Source organism: Camarhynchus parvulus, chromosome 7, assembly GCF_901933205.1.
Source record: "Camarhynchus parvulus chromosome 7, STF_HiC, whole genome shotgun sequence".
In the NCBI taxonomy this organism is placed as follows: domain Eukaryota; kingdom Metazoa; phylum Chordata; class Aves; order Passeriformes; family Thraupidae; genus Camarhynchus; species Camarhynchus parvulus.
In genome coordinates this window covers 24658407-24680732 of record NC_044577.1, presented here as the reverse complement: position 1 = coordinate 24680732, position 22326 = coordinate 24658407, and the positions used below count along the sequence as shown (strand labels likewise).

Here is a 22326-nt window from a genome sequence, read left to right as displayed (position 1 = left end):
CTGGGTTGTCCTATTTTTACTTGGCTGGCACCTTGCCCTTGCTGTAGCAAATACTGACAGTACTTGTCAAGGACAACACCAGGGACTTCACTTCCCTTAAGTGACCTGGGGGAGAGGGGGAGGGAAAAAATATTCCCGTTGAATTCACCTTAGCAGATGGACGGATGGCACATCTTGCAGGACATCCTGAGAATTCCAGTGATGTGCCACAAGGAGCACAAACCTGACTTCAGATATTTTCTTCTGAATCCTGGCAGGGTCCCATCTCTGTGGCATCAGTGAGCAGACACAGTCACAGTGATGTTACTGTCCTCATTAAACCAAGATTAATCTGCATATTCCAGTTCTCCCAGCAAATCCAAATGGGGAAAGGGGCATGTGGTATCCATAATAATCACTGTGATGAGATTGGCATTTACAGTTTTACCTCATTAAGGAGAAATATATGGAGTTGATTCATGAGTTGGCTTCCCTCAACTACTTCGTTGTGGAGCACAAATATTGTGCTCAGTCTTTTATCCATACCCATGTTTTATCTGTGAAAATTCTTCATAGTATTTTCTAAATAAATTAGCTTAAAGTGTTCTTTTTCCTTGCTAAATAGAGCTGACCTTTTAAAACCTTCTTTATGCCTGTTTCCTTTGTAGATTTTATTATATTTTATTATCAATTTTTACTTCTAAGAAAGAATTTTTTTAACTTTGTCTTCCTTTACTTTTAGTGCTGAATTTAACATTGCTTCTTGTGTTGTACTGTCAAAATGGGCCTTTGGGAAATTAATTACTATTGCAGGTGAAGGGTGTTAGGATAAATCCGATAAAAGCATAGTGGTATTTTATACTTCTTAACTCTCCTCTTAGATTTAATGTATGCCTTGCAGCAGAAGCCAAACTTCATATGGTCCTTTCACCCCCTAGCTTGGCCATGCAAGGGGTATGAAACAATACTCTGGCTAATTATGGCCAATGAATTTTAATTTTTTTGTTAGAGTCCCAGGCTGGGATTAAAAAAACAAGCATTTAGTATCGCATTTAACCCCACATAAAAATCTGCAGTGCATTGCAGAAAGAATAATTAAGAAAATCCCAGCCCCCAGTTTGGCATTCATCCTTTTCATTTTCTATAATTTTTCTTATTTTCAGTATTTAGTGCCTTCTCTGCAGAAATGACAATGATTTCATAGTGCATATTACTTTCTCTTTGCAGGAAATCCTCTTATGTTTTCCCTTCTTGCTTTTATAGCAATGAGTGGGATGTTTTTACATCACATTTCTTGAATTTGGATGATGATCAAAGCTGGAATGAGCTGAAGACATAGGAGGGGATGTTGTGTCCTTTTTCAAAATGTTTCTGATTTTGCATAAATCCTAAGTTTCATTTGAGAATTGCCCAGCTGTATCTCTATCCTCAGCCAAAACAAAGTGTTTGGACTGCACACCTTCAGATGCTGGAATGCCCAGATCTAGATTTTTTCCCTTTAAATGATGCAGGAGACACTGTCCTGGCTAGCTATAGGGATCTGATGGTCCAGATAAGTAGTTCTTCTGATGTTTTGTCTCACCTTAAATAGGGGACTTCAGTCCTGTGAGTGAAAATTTTCCCTTTATCTTTTGTCTCTTTTGCCTGTTTTAGGATTCAGTGAACAAATAGCTCAGGGCTACTGAAGCTTCAGTAGTCTTCTTCTAATTTCTATATTAATTAAGGAAAATGGGAAAAAGTTTTCAAAAAGTTTCCCTTTCTTGTGCTTGGTACTTTGTAAAACACTTTACTTTGTGTTTGTTCAGCAAAAATTAGGATATTGTTAGAAATGTGTCTTTCTTTTTCATCATACTACCCTTTGAGAGATTTTGGTTTTTTTCTACTTCCTCTCTATTAAACCCAGAGCAGAACACTGGAATGTGGTCTGGGGAATGGAAAATGGATGTGGAAATAGAATGGGGAAGGTGTCTTAAATCCAAGCTATATTACATGGTGGGAAACGAAAAAGGGAAAAATGTATCTTAATGACTTAATGCCTTGTAATGATCACTGTACAGTGAAGAAAATAGTATTAGAAATAGAGGAGGACATGATGTTCTGGGAGAGTTAAGCAGTCTCCTGGGTGGTTCCCTAAAGTATGCACCTATATCACAAATTAGACATGCTAAGTAATGGAACTAAATTACTGGAATTACACCCTTGTAGGTAGCATTTTGAATTGTGATCTTGGAAATCCTCTCAATACCACACAGGTTTTAATATGGAAGGACAGGATGCAGAAAAGCAGAGCAAGATTTAAAAAATTCAAACCCACAAGCATCTAAAGCCTGGGTGTTGGAATTAAAATCTCTGTAATTCTGAGGAACTTTCCCTCATCTCCTCATATCTATTCTAATGTTTAAAGCAGCTGAATAATACAGGTAATGGCAGAGTTTCTCTCCAATAGCTTAAGGGCTGATTGACAATGAAGTGTTATAAAACCATGTAGCACAGTTTCCTGCTCTTAGACTGGGGTATGATCTTCACACTGTCAGATGCTCTTGCTCTGTGATAGACAAAAAGAAAATATTTGTACAAAGCAAATTCCAGAAAAAAATAGGCAGTTACAGTGGAAAATGCTCTCTCTGAGGAGGGGGCAGTTTTCTGGGCTTTGTGTTTCTTTAATGAGAATGAAAAGGAATGCTCAGATTATTTGGATAATGCCTTCAGTTGGTTTTGCTTGCCCTTCCTTAGTTGTGTTTTCCCTGTCCTTGTTTCATACACGCAATACCAGCTGCAGAAAATGACAGTCCAGGCCCATGAAGTGTTCACTAGTCTGTATAAGTGCTGTGTTTCAGAGCAAAATAAAGACAGATGCTTCAGATTTGTCAGTATCATTCAGTAAATCCTGTTAGGGTAGGTAAAAAATTGGTTTGAACAGGGTGAACACCTTCCTGTAAGTGCAGTGACTTCTACATGTGGAAAGGTGCTGAAATTGGAGAAAGTTAACTTTGTCCCTGTGAGTGCAGGGACTTCTCGCTAGGGTGGGAGAGGGGATTTGTCCTGAATGAGACCCTGTGGAGAAAGAATGCAGTTTGAAAGTAGGTAAGGGGCTAATTTATTAGCTTTTGAAATCCTGCTTGAGTGTGGAAATGAGTTTTGGAGGAACCTGAAGAGTTCTCTCCCGTTGCTCTTCTTTTAGAGTAAAAATCCATGGGATGTGCAATGCCATGGTAAATTAAAGGCCAGATATGGGGATGCAAGTAGAATATAATATCATATCTTTCTTTGTTTGTTTGATTTTTGCAGATGGCTTTTCTGCTTTTGCTTTGTAAAATGATGAATTCTAAATGGAACAGCTGTCTGTACAGGATGGTTTATTTGTTTCCCTTTTTTCTTTTTCAAGTTTATTTATATAAAATCCTTTCTGCTGATGCTAAGCCAAACTGTCAGCACATTTACCTATATTAAAAATGTAGGTGTTCTAACAACAAAGCAATCAAACCTTAAAAAATGCCTTTTATCTAAGGCACAGATAACAGGCTTTTCCTTCACTAGTGCCAGTCCCAGCACAACCTCTTCCACAGTTCTGTGCTACTCACATGCCTGGGGGCTGTTGGCATCAGTGTTCAGAGCTGGTCTCACGGTGGTGTGCAGGTGCAGGGTCTGAGAACCAAGGTGACCAACAGTGCAAATAGTGATATATTTTAAAAGTTCTTTCATCAAGTTTTGCACATCTCGCAACGAAGACAAACCTACCTTTGTTATCAACTATTGAGGTTTTTTTTTTTTTTTTTAATCAATTCAGTAGGATAGACTAGCTGATTTCCATCACGGAAAAGAGGAATTGTCTGTTCACGTTATTCTTGTTCTCTTTGTATTCCATGTGTTCTCACAATGTCATAAATTTAGGAAAGAAAATGGAGATGACTTAAAAATAAAAAATAAAGAATGTCAAAAGACTTTTTAGTAAGTTGTTGGTCAGTTTTCTAAAGTTGAAAGAGGAAAGAGAATTTGGAATGTGTGGTGATGGAGAAGAAATGTCTGCTGACAAAAACCATGGGTCTGAAGAGTGTTGCTTCTTTTGCAGCCCATTGCAATATTGCTTTTACACACTTTTTCTCTCTTCCTCTGGTTCTGTAGCTCTTTTTTCTTTCTTTAGTTAAGGACACCTAGCCCACTATTTTGCCACAAAAGAAAATCCAGGGCAAGAAAAGAGTTGGATGTGCTTTTGCAATATTTTTTCTGATGCTCTCAGTTCTTCATTAGTTTTCCCCTTGGTAAAGCTCTGAAGTTGTTACACATTGTCTGTCTGGTTGCATTGCTAAATTCCTCTTGGAAATGATTGTCTGGTCTCCCCTTGAAGCCATTTCTTGTATCAAAAATAACCTTTGGCAAGGAGTTTCCCAGATTTACAGCTCAGCACAGCAGGGCTGAAATCTATGTTGTTGCAATTGGCCTCAATCTATTGAGTTTAGTGGAAAGACACCATTTTACTAAAGCAAAATATAGTCTGTTACAGCAACAATGTGAGTTTCATCAGACATATATGCCCACTAAATGAAGTCATCTCTTTTAATGTTAAATTTCGTTAATTATAAATTAAATAGCTGCTGACTATAAATAGGCAAACATGCTGAAATAAAATGAATTTGATACAATATTTAAGACAATGCTTTATTGATAGTCTTCCAAAATTTCATGTGTTTTTTGTTACAGCATTACTGAGTTTTAGGGACTCAGTGCTTGTCTAAAAATTATGTGTATATACAGTCTTGATATTTAGGGGTGTGCTCCTTTTTTCTTTCTCTCTGTGATGATTCCTTTTCCTTCCTCTTTACTTGGGAGGAATCGAGGGTAGTGCTGAATGTACTGTGCTGACTATAACAAAATCTCAGAGGTGCTTATTGAAAGTACGCTGGGTTTATTTCCAGTCAAGTGTAACATAAAATGTATAGAGCTCCTTCAGCCTTCCCACTCAAGTAATTTTGCCATTGTTATTTCTTCATCATTCCCATCAAAGGCCCGAATTTCTCCCCCCTTAATCTCTGTGCAGTTTGTCCTTTGATTTCAAAGGAAGCACACCCACGGTTTTAGAGGTGAATGTTTCATCCAAGGACAGGGAAGGCTTTTGTGCAGGCTCTGCATATTGCTCACTTAGATGGCTAAGGTGTGCATTTTCCAGCTTGGCTCAATGAGGGAAAAATTTATTTGCTTCAGTTATTTGTTTTTCAATAATAATTTTTCACTGTGGTATATATTATATGAATAAATGGGGAAGATCAGAGTCCCTGGTCTGTCACAAGCTTTCTTAGGCAAATCCATAAATTTTCAAGTGTCTCATTTACATTGCTTGCAAAAATTGAGTTGAGCTGTTTGTTCGTTTCAATTGGAAATAGGTCAGGGGCTGCCTGATGCAAATTTTTGTCTATGAAATGTTCTGTGATACCACTGCATTTTTTGCTGAAAGTGTTTGTTTCTACTAGACTGCAAACATTAATTTATATTTTAAATTACATGTGTTTAAATCCTTCAACATGAGGATCTAGGACAGTTCACAAATGCAACAATCTGTGACTTATCCATGCCTTGATTAATTTTAATTGTAGCTATTTCTTAATTTTGAGTTCTCTCACAATTAGGAAAAATTTTGCTTCTAATGAAGACACAACTGCTCAGCTAAAATGGGATTATGGTAATTATTAGAGTTGCAAAGAAATTTGTTTCATAAGCTCTTAGAAGGGTTAGTTATTTGACCAAAAACAAGATCAATGCAGTTGGTGTTAATTAAAGCAAATAGACTAAGGAATAAAAAAATATTTAATTCTAAATTTATGAATATCATTAAAAGCTGATGTGGTTGTTTGACTTGCATTTTGTGCATTGTTGGGAGAAGAAAAAGTGTTTGCATTCATAAGACAAGTAGATATAAGAAGTGACCTTCAACTTTGTAAAATCTTTAAAAGGAAACTGTTTCAAGGGAATAAATGTGGATAAGCCTCTAATACAGGCCTTTGGCAAACTAGAAATGGTTAGTAATTAGCTCTACTGCATTGGGTTAATTAATAAAGGGTAGTTTAAACTAGGCAAAGATCATATTTGTCCATTACACTGATGATGTAAGTTATGCTAATAACACAGCATTATTCTTTTTATCTCTCCAAAGAGCTCCATTAACATCATATGTTTCTTCTCACCAGCCTCCCTGTGATGTGAATAGAACTGCTGCTGTACAGGTGACATAAAGGAATGTTTATCACTAAATAGCAAGTGCAATTAAAGGCAGTGGGCTGAGGGCAAGGGCAGGCACCACCAAAGTACAAATATGAGTAAATGTGCTCCCAGAGGTGAAATTCGCATTTACCACCACAGAGCTGTTGTACCCCTGGGCTTTGCCTCTGGGATGAAGCTGCTGGGGAGCTGCTGATTGGCTGGCAGGTCCTGCAGGGCACACCACACAGTCCTGTTTGCACCATCCCAGAGGGCTGCTCCTGCTCTCTTCAGCATCGACCCAAAGCTTTAAATCTCATTTCAGTACTGCCAGGAGTAGGGGTGATGGCAGAGGGGCTGGCTGGGCTCTCATTGTACCAGCAGGCTGTTGGACTGATAGATGATTGCCCAGCATACCATTAACAGACAAAATCTCATCCCTTCTCAGTATTCCTGCCTTACAAAGGCAGGGCAAACCCAGAGGTTTTGGCCTTCCCCCTTGTTTTTTTCTTGTTTTAGAAACAAGATGTTCTCCCACAGCAGTCATAATAGGTTCCTGGAGAGCTAGAAAACTAGGAATGTAATTCTCATCCTCTGTCCTCATTTTGTATTTGAGCTCAATGATTAATAGAAATCACAACAATGATTTTTATAAGACCAATATATCTTAGAAATGTTGTAAAATATGTTGCAGATAGTTATAAATAACATACTTTCTTCTTGAATTCCTTATTTCTTTCATATTTCAATAGTAAGTAATTACTGCAGCAATTGAGCAAGCATTAATAATCTTCCATGTTAATATTTTTATATGACCTTTATAATCTTATGTATAATAGTATAAATAGTGATCAACTGAATCTGTGTTCTGGAATAAATCTTAGACTCTGATAGAGATGAATAGATGTAAGTTTGTATGAATGAGCAGGGAGCATATTGAGGACAAGAGGTTGCTCTGACAGGCCTCTGGGCACATGAACAGGTTCCTTTGGCTTGTCAAGGTTTGGCAGCTCCAAACAGCCTTGGACTCAAGTAAGTTGATGAAAACTTGGCTGATGAGGCTCAGAAGGCTGGTGAAGATGGGTGTTAGTGACATACAGGTTTTCTGCTTGCCTGTGTGGACTGGGTTTTAATTGTAAGTAATTAGAAGAAACAGATTGAAAGCCACTGCTAAGGGCAATATACCTACTTGAATGCAAAAAAGCTTCCTAAGGATAAGATGAACTGCAATAAAACCACATCTTCAGCTAGAAAAAATCAAGGTACCATCAGTGATTTCACACTCACACCCTGGGAAGATCTGGGCACTGAAAGAGTTTTGAAGCTCAAATTACAGCAAAGCAAATCCTAATGGAGTTCTGTAGTGTAAAGGATAAATTGATTGCCTGTTTCCTCTCCACCCACCCATCACAATTGAATCAGCAGTATAAACAAGTTACTTATTTTTTAAAAGTCAGACATACTGTGTAAAAGAGATTAATATACAGTAAGAGGGAAAAAAATGAAAAAAAAAAGACAAATAAGGGAGCAATCTGTTCCCGTTTAAGCTGGTGTAACTCCATTGCACTGCCTACGTTTATACCAAGGGAGTTCAGATCAGCATTTGCTTTTTGTCCTGGAAATTGAATTTATCTCCCACAGCTTTTATTTCTGTTCATTTCCTGAGCTGCATGCTGTTGTGCCTCTTTCTTCTTTTAATAATTTGTTTCACAATAATACTTCAGAGGCACACCAACTAAAATGAGGAAGAGAGTACAGAACTCACAATTGAAGCATATTTTTCTCTTACTTTAGAGATCTGCATGCTGTTAGTGTTACCACAAATGTAACTTAGCCTAATTTTGATAACAGTGTTGCCTGTTCAGTCAGAGAACAGGGGATTCTCCTTTGGAGCAAGATTTCAGCAGCATTTTCACCTGCTACTTGTCTTTCTCTATGGTCAGAAAGTTCATGACACTTTAATTGCTAATAAGCGATATGTTTTTATTTACAGTGATCTTTACGTATCTTCTGGTTAGCTTAAATGTTCTTTTCTTCAGTGCTTGGATGTGGATCACAGAAAAAGAAATAATTCTTTCATTACACAGCGATTTCAGCCCTAAGAAACTCCTGCCTGAATGAGGAGTTGAGACAGTTCTGTTGGTTTTGATTTTTTTTTCCCCGCAGCATGTTATTTGTGCAGAAATATTTATCATTAATTACATTTTTTTAATGTCTCAATTTAGATGTTTACCCAACTACTGTGAACATGGAGGAAAATGCTCCCAGTCCTGGAGCACCTTTTACTGTGACTGTAACTATACAGGCTACATGGGAGCCACCTGTCACAACTGTAAGTAAACCCACGTGCAGTTATCATTCTTATTACATCCTCATTGTCATCACAGTGGCCATCAGACGTTTAGTAGAATTTTGCTTGGCTGAGCTGGCTGATTTTAATCTGTGTTTGGTGCTTTAAGTCAATTTTAACACCCTGGACTTCATTTCTAGATCATATGAAGGTCCATATAGCAAGAACCCAGTTTCCAACATTTTATGATTTTGAAATTTTGCTGAACTATTTTTTGGGCTGCTACTATTAACAAGAATACAGAAACATTCAGCTACTGAAATCCACAGCAAAAGGAATATTAAGGGGTTTTAAAGGTTAAAAACCCCCATCAAACAGTAGAGGCACAAAATGCTGTGAATTCTGGTAAAAAATAGAGAAACGAAAAGCCACAATAAAGCCATTTCATACAGCTGACTAAAAGGAAAAACAGAAAATGAAGGTAAATTTCCAGTTCTAACAAAGGAAATGAAGAGAAAAAACTGTGAGTAAGAATAACAATTCCAGGAATACAACTGTAACCACTCTGGATGCTTGATGAGCACTTGGACCACAGATAAGATGACATTGGTGAGATGGATTTTTTTTTCCCCATTTAACTAAAAAGCCAAAGAGAAGAAAAGGTACTTAGTGGTTTGAAGCTGAGAATATTGGCAACCATACTGTCATTTTGGAGACTTTAATGGTTTGGTAGTTAACAGTGAAAGCATTTGTGGGGTGTGCAGCTGACAAGAGATTCTGCTGCGAGATCTGTTCATAGATTTGTCACCTGAACTCTACATTGTGAACACAAGGGAAGCCAAGGGTTTTGTGTGGAAATCATGCCAAGCCAGAAGAAGAGAGGGAAGAAAAAGGCTGACTTTATAATTTTAAAAAGAGGGCTTACTTTCTGTCCATTGCTTTTGTTGTTCCAAAAGGCATCACAACTCTTCAAAGCTCCTGTAAGGCCATAGCAGAATATTTACACCTGCTGATGACTGGTACAGAACTAGGTGGCCGAGTCAGGTGGTGAGAAGGGAGGGGCTCCTTGGGGAAGGAGGAGAACTGTCACTATTGTCTGTCAGAGGTGATTAGGGACACTCAGCTCTGGGCTACATCTGTGCTGTCATATTAGCTTGGGGCCTGAGGCTCACTATGTCTGTGCCAGCTCAGTGTGGCTTCTGTCCAAAGGAGACCATCTCATACCACAGAGAGCTGGTTCATGACTAGTTTTCCCCACAGAGACTTCCATGGAGCTAGTGAAGCCTCCTGCTTCTGTCAGCTCATGTCTGCCCTTCAAAGGCACCTAGCTGTAGTTCTTTAAGGTTCACTGATGTGAAACTACTCTGAAAAGTTTCTCAAGAAGCTCTTGTGTTAAGCTGTGCACACCTGTGATGTACAGCTATTCAGCTGCTCAGCTTATTTACAACTGATTTATCAACAGCTAATTTGATTCCAGCTAGATTGTGGAGCCAGCTACCCTGTGAGCCAAGCAGTGCTGATAAACAGCAACATTAGTCTGGAGAAATGCATTCATCTATTTGAAATATGCAATGAAACCATCTCAAAGCCGGTGGGCAAACACAGACTGGTGATACAAAACTTACAGAACAAGAGATGTTATCACTTTCAGCTGATAGTGGTTGATGTGCAGGAGTACCTTTTAGCAGGTGAATGAAAGGCACAGATTTGATCACAGCATAACTCCAGAAAATCCTCAATGTATAGGAAACTCTCCAATCATATAATTCAGTGTAGTTCTATCAAAGTAAAACATCTAATTTCGTATGGTTTGAAATATTACCTCAAGAGATTTTATTTTTCTAGAACATTGATGCTGACGGGCCTGAAATTGAACTTATACCACTTTGGAGAGGCTATTTCTTTTATTAATCTGCCCTTCAGACCCAAATCCATGCAGCAGCATGGGAAAGATTTAGCTGGCAATCTGCTGCAAGCAAAACAGTGAGAATTGTTTCAGTGTTGCCTGGATTTCTTTTCGGTCTGAGTTACATCACCATAGGTTTTACCTCATTTTGGTATGGTGAAACGTGGGTACCACTGGTTGAAAATAATAAAAAGACCCATTCTTTGTCATTCTTTTAGGAAGAACTGCATGGCATGCGTCTGCAAGCCAGATTTAATTGGTTTATGTTTTACCACCTCAGACTGGGAGATCTTACCATTTTAAGAACTGAGATCTTGAGAGAAATTGTCCCTAACTCACTGTCATCAAATATGAAGTATTGAAATACATTTTATGGTTAGTATATAAACAGTCTTATTTTTAGTTCCAAATATTCACAGACCACACTGGATCCTGCTGTGAGCAACAGCTAACAATACACACTACCTCTTCTCCAAAGAGTTTGCAATTAAGTTTCTGAGGGTATAAAAACATGCTGGCACAGGTGATGGAATGCTAGAAAAGCTTCATCAGCATTAGAGGTGGCAGTTTCAGTCTACCAGGTGCATAATTATTTCTGGGCTTTCTTATAGCAAAATAGTCATAAGGTAGAGATTAAAAAGAGGAAGAAATGGAGTGCTTAGTGACATGGGAGAAAGCAATAATGTGCTTGTTTGAAAAATATAAGGCTATGGCCAGAGGAGTTTGACATTTTTGACAAGGCAAATGTCAGTCATGACAGGTAAAAGGTTGGAAATGTGCCATGAAAAGCAAAGATAAATAGTTTGCATTTGATGCAACATAAGGGAATTAGAGAGTGTCAGAAAAGGACAGTAAGTTGATAGAAGACACAGCTGGGACAGTGTTTGCAAGACCATGTCAGATATGTGGGACAAAATTGTGTCTGGCATGTCTGAAAATGTGTAGTTGAAATTCAGGAAGTGTGTATGAAGCAAAAGCATCCATCTGAAGATACATGGAAAGAACTATCTGGCTCTAGACATGGCCTTAATATAATCTTACTAGAGGCAGCTACTTGCCTGCTAACCTCAGGTAACCTCCTGTTCACTCGAAACCCCTTCTGATCCTGAGAGCTTCTAAACTGTCACAGGATGTTTGGCAATCTGCCTGGTCCAGATAAGGGTCCTCTACTGAAAAGGGTGTGGTCCTGTCCCATTAAAGCCTTATTTTGTGGCAGGCAAGTTTCACACTGAAGTGTCATCTGGTCCTGCTTCCATTCTCCTCTTCTCTGAACTTAAATGTAAATGCAAGTAAAATCTTGCTAAAACCTGTATATGCTTTCTGGGGAAAGCAGGAGCCATGGAATAACCCTATAGGATATCAAACCAACTGTTGGTGATTTACATTTCATTGTGTAAGACTTTTGCTGCACCTTATTTTCTCCACCTCTGTTGGAAATAGGATCCAATTTGCAGATATATTAAAAGGTGTGTGATCTATATCGTCTGCTGAAATTGTGTGGGCTCTTTCTTTTGAAACTTATTGCTACTTGAGCTTATCTGTGGCTGAGACAGTGCTTTGAGGATACAATCGTATTTCAATCTCTAAAATGTATGGTTTTGCTTTTTGCTTTATCTTTTCAATGTGCTTCACATAGCTTGCATTTAGATAGGTTGGAAGAGGAGCTCAGCTGAAGCATTTCAGGGACAGATACCTTCCCAATTTCTGCAGTGTGGTGGGTAGCCTGCTGATCTGTCAGGTATTGGAGTAATCTGATAAAATCCAGATAGAGAGGATCCATTACATGTGTGAACCATAGCAAAACAGATAATAATGTAATGTTAATTTTCTCTTTTCCTCCTCTAGATACAAACACCGATGTTAGTACACAGCTTGCGGAAAAGGCCTGGGTGGGATTCAGCTAATCTATATTTTGCTGTCTTGGTACTGTGACATCCAAGTTAAGATAGTGGTCTGGTCTCTCTCTATATGTAAAAAGGAGTGTGAGCTGCTTTCGGAGCTTAACTACTCTCACTGTGAGCTAGGGTGTCCATGGGAAGTTCATGGACCACCTCTGAAGTCTGCCATCTGTAGAGGGAGGCTGTCCTAGCTTAGACACAGAATAGGCAACTGAAGGTAGGTCAGAATTATATGTGGGAAGAGAGATAGGGGGAAACTTAGGTAAGTGAATTACCGATCTTAATTTTTATATATCTATATACATATATAAAAATTAATATATGTATTAATTGAAAGTGCATAGTTTAAAAGCTGCATAGTCATTCCTCTCATATTATTAATTCTTGTAATTATCATGTGATAGTAAGAGCAGTAGACCAGTGTAAAATGGCCCTGAGATACAGAATGGTGTAGCTTTATTGCAAGATAATGATTAGCAATCTTATCTTTTGGTGAGTTATCCTAGTCCCTTAGAAAGCCTCATCTTGCCCTTCTGTATCTCTATGATTTTTATTGATGATAGTTTTCAGGTAGTTTTTAGTCTTGCACGAATGTTTAATTCCAAAGAGTGCTGAACGTTGATATAAAAGATGTTGAGAAATATAAAATAATTATTTAATTCCTCATATTTTGGGGTTGTCAACGGGTCCCAAAGCTTTGCAAGGTGATAATTAACAGAATAGAATTTAATTCTGGGTATTTGCTTTGGTGTGTGATCTATCTCACACATATATGTCTTATTGGCCTAGATAATTGCTGGAGGAAAGAGTCATCCAATAATGGAAATGTCATCTAGGCATTGATCTGCCATAAACTTAACTTCAGGCTCTGAAAGTGTATTTTTAAATATTAATATGCTTACTGCATATATCATTTTTTTAATCTGAAAAGCTTAATATAGCTTCAGCCAGATTGTTAGCAGTACTGGAGCTGCATCTTAAAATGCCAGCTGGGGGTTTGGTAATTCTCCTGTGTTCCAAGGTAGGGAGATGTGTACAGTTTGCTGGATGGGAAAATGAGGTTTTGAGAGTTTCAGTCATGATAGATGCCTGCTAGTGAGTTTGGTAGTGCAATTTGCATGTCCTGAGTAGCCAATTTTCCTGTCTGAGGTTCTTGAGCAGCATTTTTCTGTGTGTGCTTAAACACACTGGTTTTCTTTGACTAAAGAAAACACATTTAATATTCATATCAAACCTTCAGTACTGCACATGGTGTTCCTGCATATTTTTGTTCACACCATGCTTTTGCAATATGAATTTTCATTGTTTATTTTGTAATAAGTTACTATGTTATTAATGCATTCTCTTCCATGGTGTTAATTTAAACAAAGTTTTCCCTTTGCCTGAGATTTCCTTATAAATAACACATTGAATGTGGGACTTTCTTCAGGGCTTTCCTGCAGAAGGGAGCATGTGGGAAACTCACCCAGTCCTGTGCGAATCCAGACATCCCCAGGTGTGACCATCCCCTGAGGGACATGGGGACTTTCCAGCAAAACATAAATTGTGAGCTTTGCACAGCATCCTTCACCTCTTTGGTCACTCCTGTCCCTCCCTTACAAGGGCCTGGCTGTCCCTGGCTGCTCTCCTGCAGCAGCAGCAGGCTGGGCTCTGTGATTGGCACAGCTGCCTTCCAGCCACAGCAGGGCAGTGACAGGGGAGGATGGCTCGACATGGCCTTGGCCAGGGGGAGCCCAAGCTTGGATGGTAGGAGATTGTCTAACAACGAGGTGGAATGGGAGTGTCTCTCCTGAATATCCATTAGGAGACCCTGTGCTAAAAGGCATTTTAATTCAATTTCTGGAAATAACATATTCTTTACCAGATCAGCAAGTACATATTCTAAAAAGGAAGAAATAATCTGTCTGTCATCCAGGCATGTCACAGCAGAGACTGCATTATTCTGTCAAGAGCAGAGCTGTCACAATCCAGGTTTTCAGAGTAGGTTTTTCTGGCATTTAACAAGACAATTGTATTTTAGGGGTGAGAATGATGATCATTCCCTGAGTTCATTGCTGTACTAATCCTTCTGTTGTTGAAATAAGAAACCTGCCATTACATACTGCTTTCTTTTTTATTTAGAAAAATCTTTCGCTCATTGCTCGTTACTCCAAGTCTCTAAGATCAGATCTGCCAGGCCTAAGGTACACGAGCAGAGATTGAAATAGTCGTCTCTGATCTGCCTCCAAGAGCTCTGAGCATTTAGTTGAGAATACTTAATTTGGCCTGCTCAGCATTTGTGTATATCTGTTTTCCCAAGGTCAGTCTGTGGCTGGTTGAATATCCTGGCAGAATCCCCAGCTCTTACTGGCCTCTCCAGTCTAACCAGTACATGAGTTCTCACCTCTGAATGCAATAATAATTGCCATTATAGGGGCTATTATTACTCTTCTTGTCTAATGTGCAAAGAATTACACAATGATTAAATGAGTCTGAAATGATGTTGCTGCAAGTATTCTGTCTGCATTTTTTCATGACTTTACAATTTTCAGAGATTATAAAAGCAACTCACTGCTGCTACATTTTAGCTGAGAAGTGGACAGTGTCAGCACCTCCCAATGAAATCAAGAATTAAAGTTCTTTAGGTCCCTTTAATGTATTTTATGTATTATATCACCATAAAATGCTCTCTCCCTCTGAGAAATTGAAAATTATCAGCTACTTTTATTAGATTATGAGAATCAAATCTTGAAGCAGGAATAATACAGGATTCATTTTGGTAATCATAACTAGTACAGCTGAAATTCTGAATCCCTAGCTCACATTTCATGCAATGAAATCAATTTCCAAAGTAATTGGGAATGCAGTCAGAACAAAATTTGTGGAATTTTAAGGTTTACTTCTATTTTTTGGGGAAAGTTATCTTGGTGTCCATTAAATCTGAAAAGGACAGTGTCATCTGAGGAAAAAAAACCTGAACCAACAAATTGTTTTTTGTTTGGAAGTTTCCATTCTTGGTGGTATCTACATAAATAATGTGCTGCTGGGTGCAGCAGAGAGAGGTTTGCCTTGCCTGGTCCTCCCAGCAGCAGAACTGAGCAGTGCCATTGCAACTTTTACATTGAGTGCAAGCAGGATTTTTAAATATGGGGTAAGAGTGCATCTTACTGGGCGAATAGCAGGTTCATTCACCCATTGAAGAGAGAGGGCTTTAAATATGTTGCTCCTTGGGGGTTATTTGCAGAAGTTTAAGGCATTGTACAAAGAATGGCCTTTCCTTTTTTAGTCAAAGTAGGACTGGAGGTGAAAAAAAACCAAAAAATTGGCCTGAAAGGGAGCAGAGGTTTCATAAGAACGTCAGGGCAAATGAAACAGAGCTAAGAACTTAGGAACTGAGAGCATCTAAAGGCTCCTCTGCTGAGCAGCTCCACAGTGGAACAGGAAGCCTGTGCTTAGCAAAGGCTGCCATGGAGACTGCAGGTGAACTGCTTAGGGCAAAAGTAAGATTGGAAGCCAGATAGCAATATAGCAAGGGGCAGTCTGTGAAAAAGTGAACAAAAAAGATTTTATATCGGAAAAAATGGAAGTTTGACCTTGGAAATGTTTGTGCTTAGCCATGTACTGTTATAGATTTCAGGTACGGCAGGGATAAAATCACCTCTGGTTTAAGGACTGTAATTAGAACAGTTGGATTATCAGGTTCAAGATACTTCAAAGAAATGAACAGTGACACAATTGCTCATATATAAAACCTTTCAGGCTTGTAAAGCATATTGAATAAAGGCTGAATTTTCAACTGCAGACCCAAACCAAGAGTGACCCCAGTCCTTTCAGACCTGGCTGTGGAGTAACAGAGAGCTCCTGCATGTGCTGTGGCTGACCAGCCATAGGGGTCTTGATGCAGAAATTAGGAAATGAAATTCTGAATGGTTTTTATACACAAAAGGTCAAAAAAAAAGGTTTTATTATAATGACATTCAAATCTGATAATGCTTTTCTGACATGGAAGTCTGAATCATGAATCTATAGCTTGAACCATGACCAATCAAAGTGAATATTTATAGTTTTACTAGGATATTTCTGAGGGAGGTGTAGTGTATGGCTTGAAAAAATGTGGGGTGTATACATTTCAGAGCCATAATTTTGATTTTTAAGCTTATGAATGTTTATATTGCAGAAAATATGAGAAAGCACATAGAATTAGGTGATGTTGCTCTGACTGGGGTAAAGGTTTTATTTTTTGAATGCTGATCAAAATTTGACAAATTATTTCCTAAGCACCTGGGAAGATGAAAAGTAAGAGCTAAAGGAAAAAATTAGGCATTATCATCAGTGAGTAAAGCAGTGCTATAAATGAATGTGCTAATGTGATGAGCTGTTGATCTGAAAAGCTAGCTGAGTTTGAGATACCTGAGACTGAAAGAGATAACTGAGAGTGAAACTTGGTATATTTGTTTTCCAGAGGATTATAAGGGACTGGGAGATGATAGGTATCTTGATCTCTGTCAGTGCAGTGCATGCCTGCACACCACCAGCACAGCCCATCCTGGCAGGGAGGCAAGAGCACAGATAGCACTTACTTAGAGAAGCAGCTCTTGCTCTAAAGAATGGGGCTCTCAGGCTGCATCACTTTCTGCAGCCAGCTCTGGGAGGATTTTAAATTTCTTTGTGAAACACAGCAGCAGCCTTTAAAGAAATCCTTATAGAGCAAAAATGTCAGCATAGGGTCTGTCCAATGTTATAACTTAAAAGTGATTCAGGAAAAAAAAATTTAAAAGGCAATAAAAGACATCCTTTGTGACCAAGTAAAACAGATATTTCTGATGTCATGTCCCTTGCTAAATCTGAGATCTTGGAGTCAGGTTGTTTCTTGTTTGGTCTTTGTGGTATAGCCAGTTATCAGCAACAGCCCTGTGACACCTTCTACACTGTTTTCTTGCCTTGTGCTGTGCTTCACCCTAATGCTTTTACCAGCCATACCTGCCTGTGAGGTTCAGGCAGAGCTTGCAGGGGGTGGTGTGGGCTCCTGGGGCTGCTGCCATCACTTTCTGTGCAGCCCTGCCAGGATGCAGCTCTGTGAACCTGCTCCACCCTCCGCCTGCGGGAGCTCAGTGCCGCTGCTGCCTGGCAGAACAGCTCGCCCAGAAGAGCCTGAGGAAACACAGCAGGGACTCAAATCCCTAAACTGTGATTTTCAGTGTTTCTGGCTCTCTGAAAAAAATGGTGCTGGAAAGCAAGATTTTATCTTCAGTGGCTGGTGTTAATCAAAATTAGCCAAAGAAAGAAACAAACAAAAAAATAAATTGGGAAGGTTGGAGGAGGAAAGTTGATCTCGTTTCTATGAGACAAAAGACAAGCTAAAGGTTTCATTTTTGAAATTATGCTTTTAAAAAAGTATTTTAATGAGAAAACAAGCTTTGCATGAACAGCCTATCAAGAGCGCTATTTTTCTTGTTTCAGTCCCATTTGGGTGAACATTTTGCAATAGGAAAATACATTTGAAGGAAGAAAAGTATAAAGACTATTGAAATATTCAATGGAAAGGAATAAAATCACTAATTTTTATTTTGATTTTTATTTACTTAAATTTTGTAAAATATTGGTAAAAATAATGTTTGAAAATTCATGGTGGGTTCTACTCTGTATGAACTGGTGAATACCTCTCCTTTATTAAAAAGGTGCAAATTCTCTTTGCCATTAAAATGTGTGTACCTGTCAACAGTTCCATCATTACCTTTGGTGCTTGCTTTTTGAAAGTGGGGCCTTACATGCTTAAGTGGTTGGTGCCTCTTGAATGACAATTACAAGAATGGTTTCCCTAACATTCCCAAAATGAACACAACTCCGTCTACACCAGAGAAGCCTGACACAAAACAGAGCATAAATATGAGGGCAGTTTTCAAAGTTGAGGTTCTGGGGTCTTAACAGTCACAGCTGACTGTCTGTTTTTTACTTTCATATGATATTTTTGATTGCAAAAAGAGAATAATGACTGCAGAGAGATCTTGTCTTTCATGGACCCATAAAGATGGCTTCAAGTTGTTGTTACTGTCATGATAGAGCCTTTTTCAGCAAATGGAATTGCATAACTTTGTTCTGAAGCAAGCAATTGTCTCAGGCCACAAAGGAGTTGAGCAGAGCTTGGAATGGTTGGTGCACTCAAAATATCTGTAGGGGCATCTGCCAGTGACTGAAAAACAAACATAATTTTCTTCTTGATGCATTTTATATAGAAAAAAAAACAGCAGAAAAGAAAATTAAAATCAATGGCCCATCTGCTTGCAGTCTAGAAGTGTGCAGTACCAAGTGCTACAGATACAGGCATGTGAAACTTTGTGTGCAGGTATGAAATAAGCTGCCCACCAAAACTGCTTTTCACTAATCATGATGGAATATGTTTTATGTGCTAGAGCTCAAGGTTTATGGCCTTTTCCCATTTCTTCTGCTACTTCCCAGTATGTAGTGCTGGATTTCTCGTATAACTGAAAGGCAAACATACCAGGATGGATTTCCTTCTGGCAGACATAACTGTAGTTTTATGGTAGCTTGTGTATCCTTTCAGATTTATACCAGTTGAGCACCTTTAGCCTGATTTCTAGCTCTGTATAGCCTTTTTTCCCCCTAAAGTTACAGTGACAAAGGGGCTATCTAAAGGTGAGTAGATCATCTCTGTTTGAATCTACCCACATTATTAAGGGCAGAATCTTCACATCTTTCCTCACTAATTTGAAAAAATTAGATATGGGCTCCAGCCAAAATGACAGTCAAGAAGAAGAACACTTAGGAAGAACAAGTTGTGATGAAGACTGAGATTTGCTGTGCCAGTTCACTGACAACATACTTGTTTTATGTCTCTACCCCTCGCATCATCCTTTGTCTTCAAAAACACTCAGCAAACAATTCCGAGGAGGCAATTGGCATAGTCCCTAATGAGACAAGATGAAGTGTCCTGTAACGATGATGACAGCAAATTCAGAGTGAACTGCAGTTTCAGAACTTTGCAAATTGATCAAACCATGATTCCTTGGTTGCTTACTTAATTGCCTGTTACCATCTCTCTCCTGACTTCCATATGCCCACTGCTTCTGTCAGCACTTCTGCAGCTCAGGGACTCTGTCAGCCCCTCTGGTTCTGCACACTGGAAGAATAGGTTCTGGTTTGGGGATTTTATTTAACTTGCATTTAATATGTGCTCTTGGCCAGCTATCACAGTGGGAATTTAGAGATATTCAGGCCTCCTACCATGCTTGAATACATCAGGCTGTGAGGAAAAACCTTTCCTAATTCTATTTATTATAGGATGGATGCTAATTAAGGCACGGTCTCATCAGGTGTTGAGTACCTTAAGCAGCTTCTTAACCCTGGGAAGGATAGTGCTGTGCTTGTTTAGCACTCAGTGATGTTCTGTCTGCTAAAGATGTCTGGTTAGGCAAGAAGTGTGCAAGGGAAAGAACTGTGGAAGAACTTCCTTAGAACTGTGGTTCTATTTTGTTGGCAGAAGTGAAGAAATGTCCAATATCTAAGTGGTGAACTATCTTACAGCATTCTTCAGACAAGGCTACTTCAGGGCTCACCATATATGCATTTTTGAAAGTTTCATTACAGAAGTTTCTTTAAGGGAATGAGGGAAAAGGAGGGATGTGAATCCATGTGTGCACAGGAGTGAGAGTAAGGAGCTATTCCTGCTGCTGTGAAGCAGTTGCTGTCTTCTGCATGGATTGTGTTTAGGAGTGGTGAGGAAGTGCGGGGCCTGCCATCAATCTGCAAAGCTCCCTGAGTTTCCTGGGAACTTTGCAGTTTCATTTACAGCCTCAACACAGCAGTCATAAACTGTTACGGAGAATAATTTTGTCAGTATAACCAGGTAAGTGTTTAAGCAGGTGGGGAGGAAAAAAATCAACTCTCCTGAAATGAGATTTAAGGTTGTTGTTCAAGGTCCAGGATCATACATGTGACTTTCTGATATTCTGGACTGCCTCTCTGCGTGAGTTTTCTCTTTGCTTCATATGAAGTGACAGTTGTAACTTTCCTGAAAATACACCTCAAATACAAGGATTGTACTGGCCTGTGGGCTTTTCTTCCTTTTCTTGTTCTTGGTGACCTGCTGTACTTGTTTTATTAACCACTTGGATTTTCATGGGCACTGATACTCTAAGAGAAGAATATTGATAAGCAGAGAGAAAGAGTTGGTTGTATAAAATTAGGTCTAAAGCATAAAAATGTAACCTAGGATGGAGACCATGTCTGAGCTTAAGCTTTTCTGCTGTGGGACAGTGGATTTCATTTGGATGGTAGACTATGGTGGGGCTTTAATGCTTCCTGTTAACCTTATCCTGCAGGGAAGGTAAGGACTAGCAAAAATGTCTATCATCTGTGTTGAGAAGACTTAAGCGCATGCCTAGGTAGTAAATCATGTGTACCTGTGTGTATGTAGGTATGTCTTTGAAATCCCATACATGGTGAATATATGTACCTCTCCATGACTAGCTATGTCACATTTGAGAGTTCATATCCCTTTATTTAAGTATTCACATCCTTTAATCCAAAATAAAGCAAGTACCTGTATCTTCAAAGCCAGCATGCATTAATTTCAAGGAATTAGTTAAAGAAATGTGTGATTTAGAGCATGGGTTCAGGCCCATTTGCAGTAAGATTTCACATGCTGATCAGCTGTGTGCTAACAGGTTATGGCAATACTTAATGCAGTACTCATGTATAAAACATGTCTGTCTGTGTTCTGCCTGTGATGCAGTCCCTCTCTCTCTTTTTCAAAGCTGTCTATGAACAATCCTGCGAGGCTTACCGGCACCAAGGGAGGACATCCGGTTTCTTCTACATCGATTCTGATGGAAGTGGACCATTGGGACCACTCCGTGTTTTTTGCAATATAACAGGTAATGACCTAACCTTGACTTGGCTGCTTGATCTTGGGTCTAATTTGTTTTGAGGTGGTCTCAATAAAAAGATAGAGATGTCAATAATACAGCTCAGTATTATTTAGTCAGTATTATTAGACGTCAATAATGTTACAGCTCAGTGTGGAAGAAGCAGAGGAGTTGTAACTGAGGTTTCACTTTGAGATGTTTCCTTAAATAGGATTAATGTAAAAATGATTTTTAAAATAAGTTTGAAGGACTTGCCTTGCTAAGTGGTATATACAACAGTGTCTGCACCTTATAAAGGGCACTTCATAATATCCTAACCTTTGATGAGATGTTTGTTTTTTATGAAAGAGGTAGAAACTTAGAATCCAAACTATTCTTTTGTAATTGAATGGTTTCTCTGCTTTATTAGAATACTAGATCTGGGAATTATTATTAAATTCCCCTCCCTGAGCTATCTATAAACCCTTCTAGTCTGATGTAGGCAGCAATACATGCCCTCATAGAAGTGTGCTGCCTTTGGCATTCCAAGGAGTGGAAACCTTGATTGTCCCTGGTATTTGTATGGAGAATGCATGATGATCTTAGGAGAGGGGACACCAAAGAGAAGGTGACCTGTTGGTTGAGGCTTTTTAACCTTACAGTTCCATAGGTTTAAAATAAGAATGGTTTCAAATGAACAGATCTGTCTGGCAAATTCTCCCCTTTGTACATAGGATTGTCAAGCCAAGAGTATCAGAAAAGATTACACGGCCCTTATTGTGGATGGGGATGGATGGTAGGGCTTCCTTTCTGCTTTTTATATTTGAAATGGAGGTGAAATTTCCCATACCATCTTCTGTTTGGCATTTTTTGCTTCCTGTGGCCAGGTGCAGATGAAGGAAAGTTTTATTACCCTTTCTAAATTGCTAATTCTGGCTGAACTACTTTGCCACGTATCACTTCCACACTCAGTGCTGAAAACTGAGGACTCAGGATATTCATATTTTATCCTTAATCTGCTTGTACTTAAAGTACCTCAAATTAAATTTTCATTTTTATTTAATTGGGCAGTGATTATGTTAATTAAATGCACAACAGTTAATTATTAAGTGTGTTTTTTATTCAAGTGTAACAAATATTTAATAAGATGTGTCTCCTTTGCTGTTGAATCTCCTAAGAAGTGAAACAGAGTTTCACCTTTCTGTCTGAATATCCTTCCTT

The 22326-nt window shown here is 38.8% G+C and overlaps 1 protein-coding gene across 3 annotated transcripts in view; it reads left to right on the top strand.

The window, feature by feature from the left end:
* The window catches only part of CNTNAP5 (contactin associated protein like 5), a 271197-nt gene that overhangs the window by 155646 nt on the left and 93225 nt on the right, over positions 1 to 22326 (top strand). For all 3 annotated transcript variants that reach the window (XM_030952826.1, XM_030952828.1, XM_030952827.1), the window contains 2 exons: positions 8394 to 8500; positions 21016 to 21135. In XM_030952826.1, coding sequence (XP_030808686.1) covers positions 8394 to 8500; positions 21016 to 21135 — 227 coding nt within the window. The remainder of the gene's footprint in view (positions 1 to 8393; positions 8501 to 21015; positions 21136 to 22326) is intronic.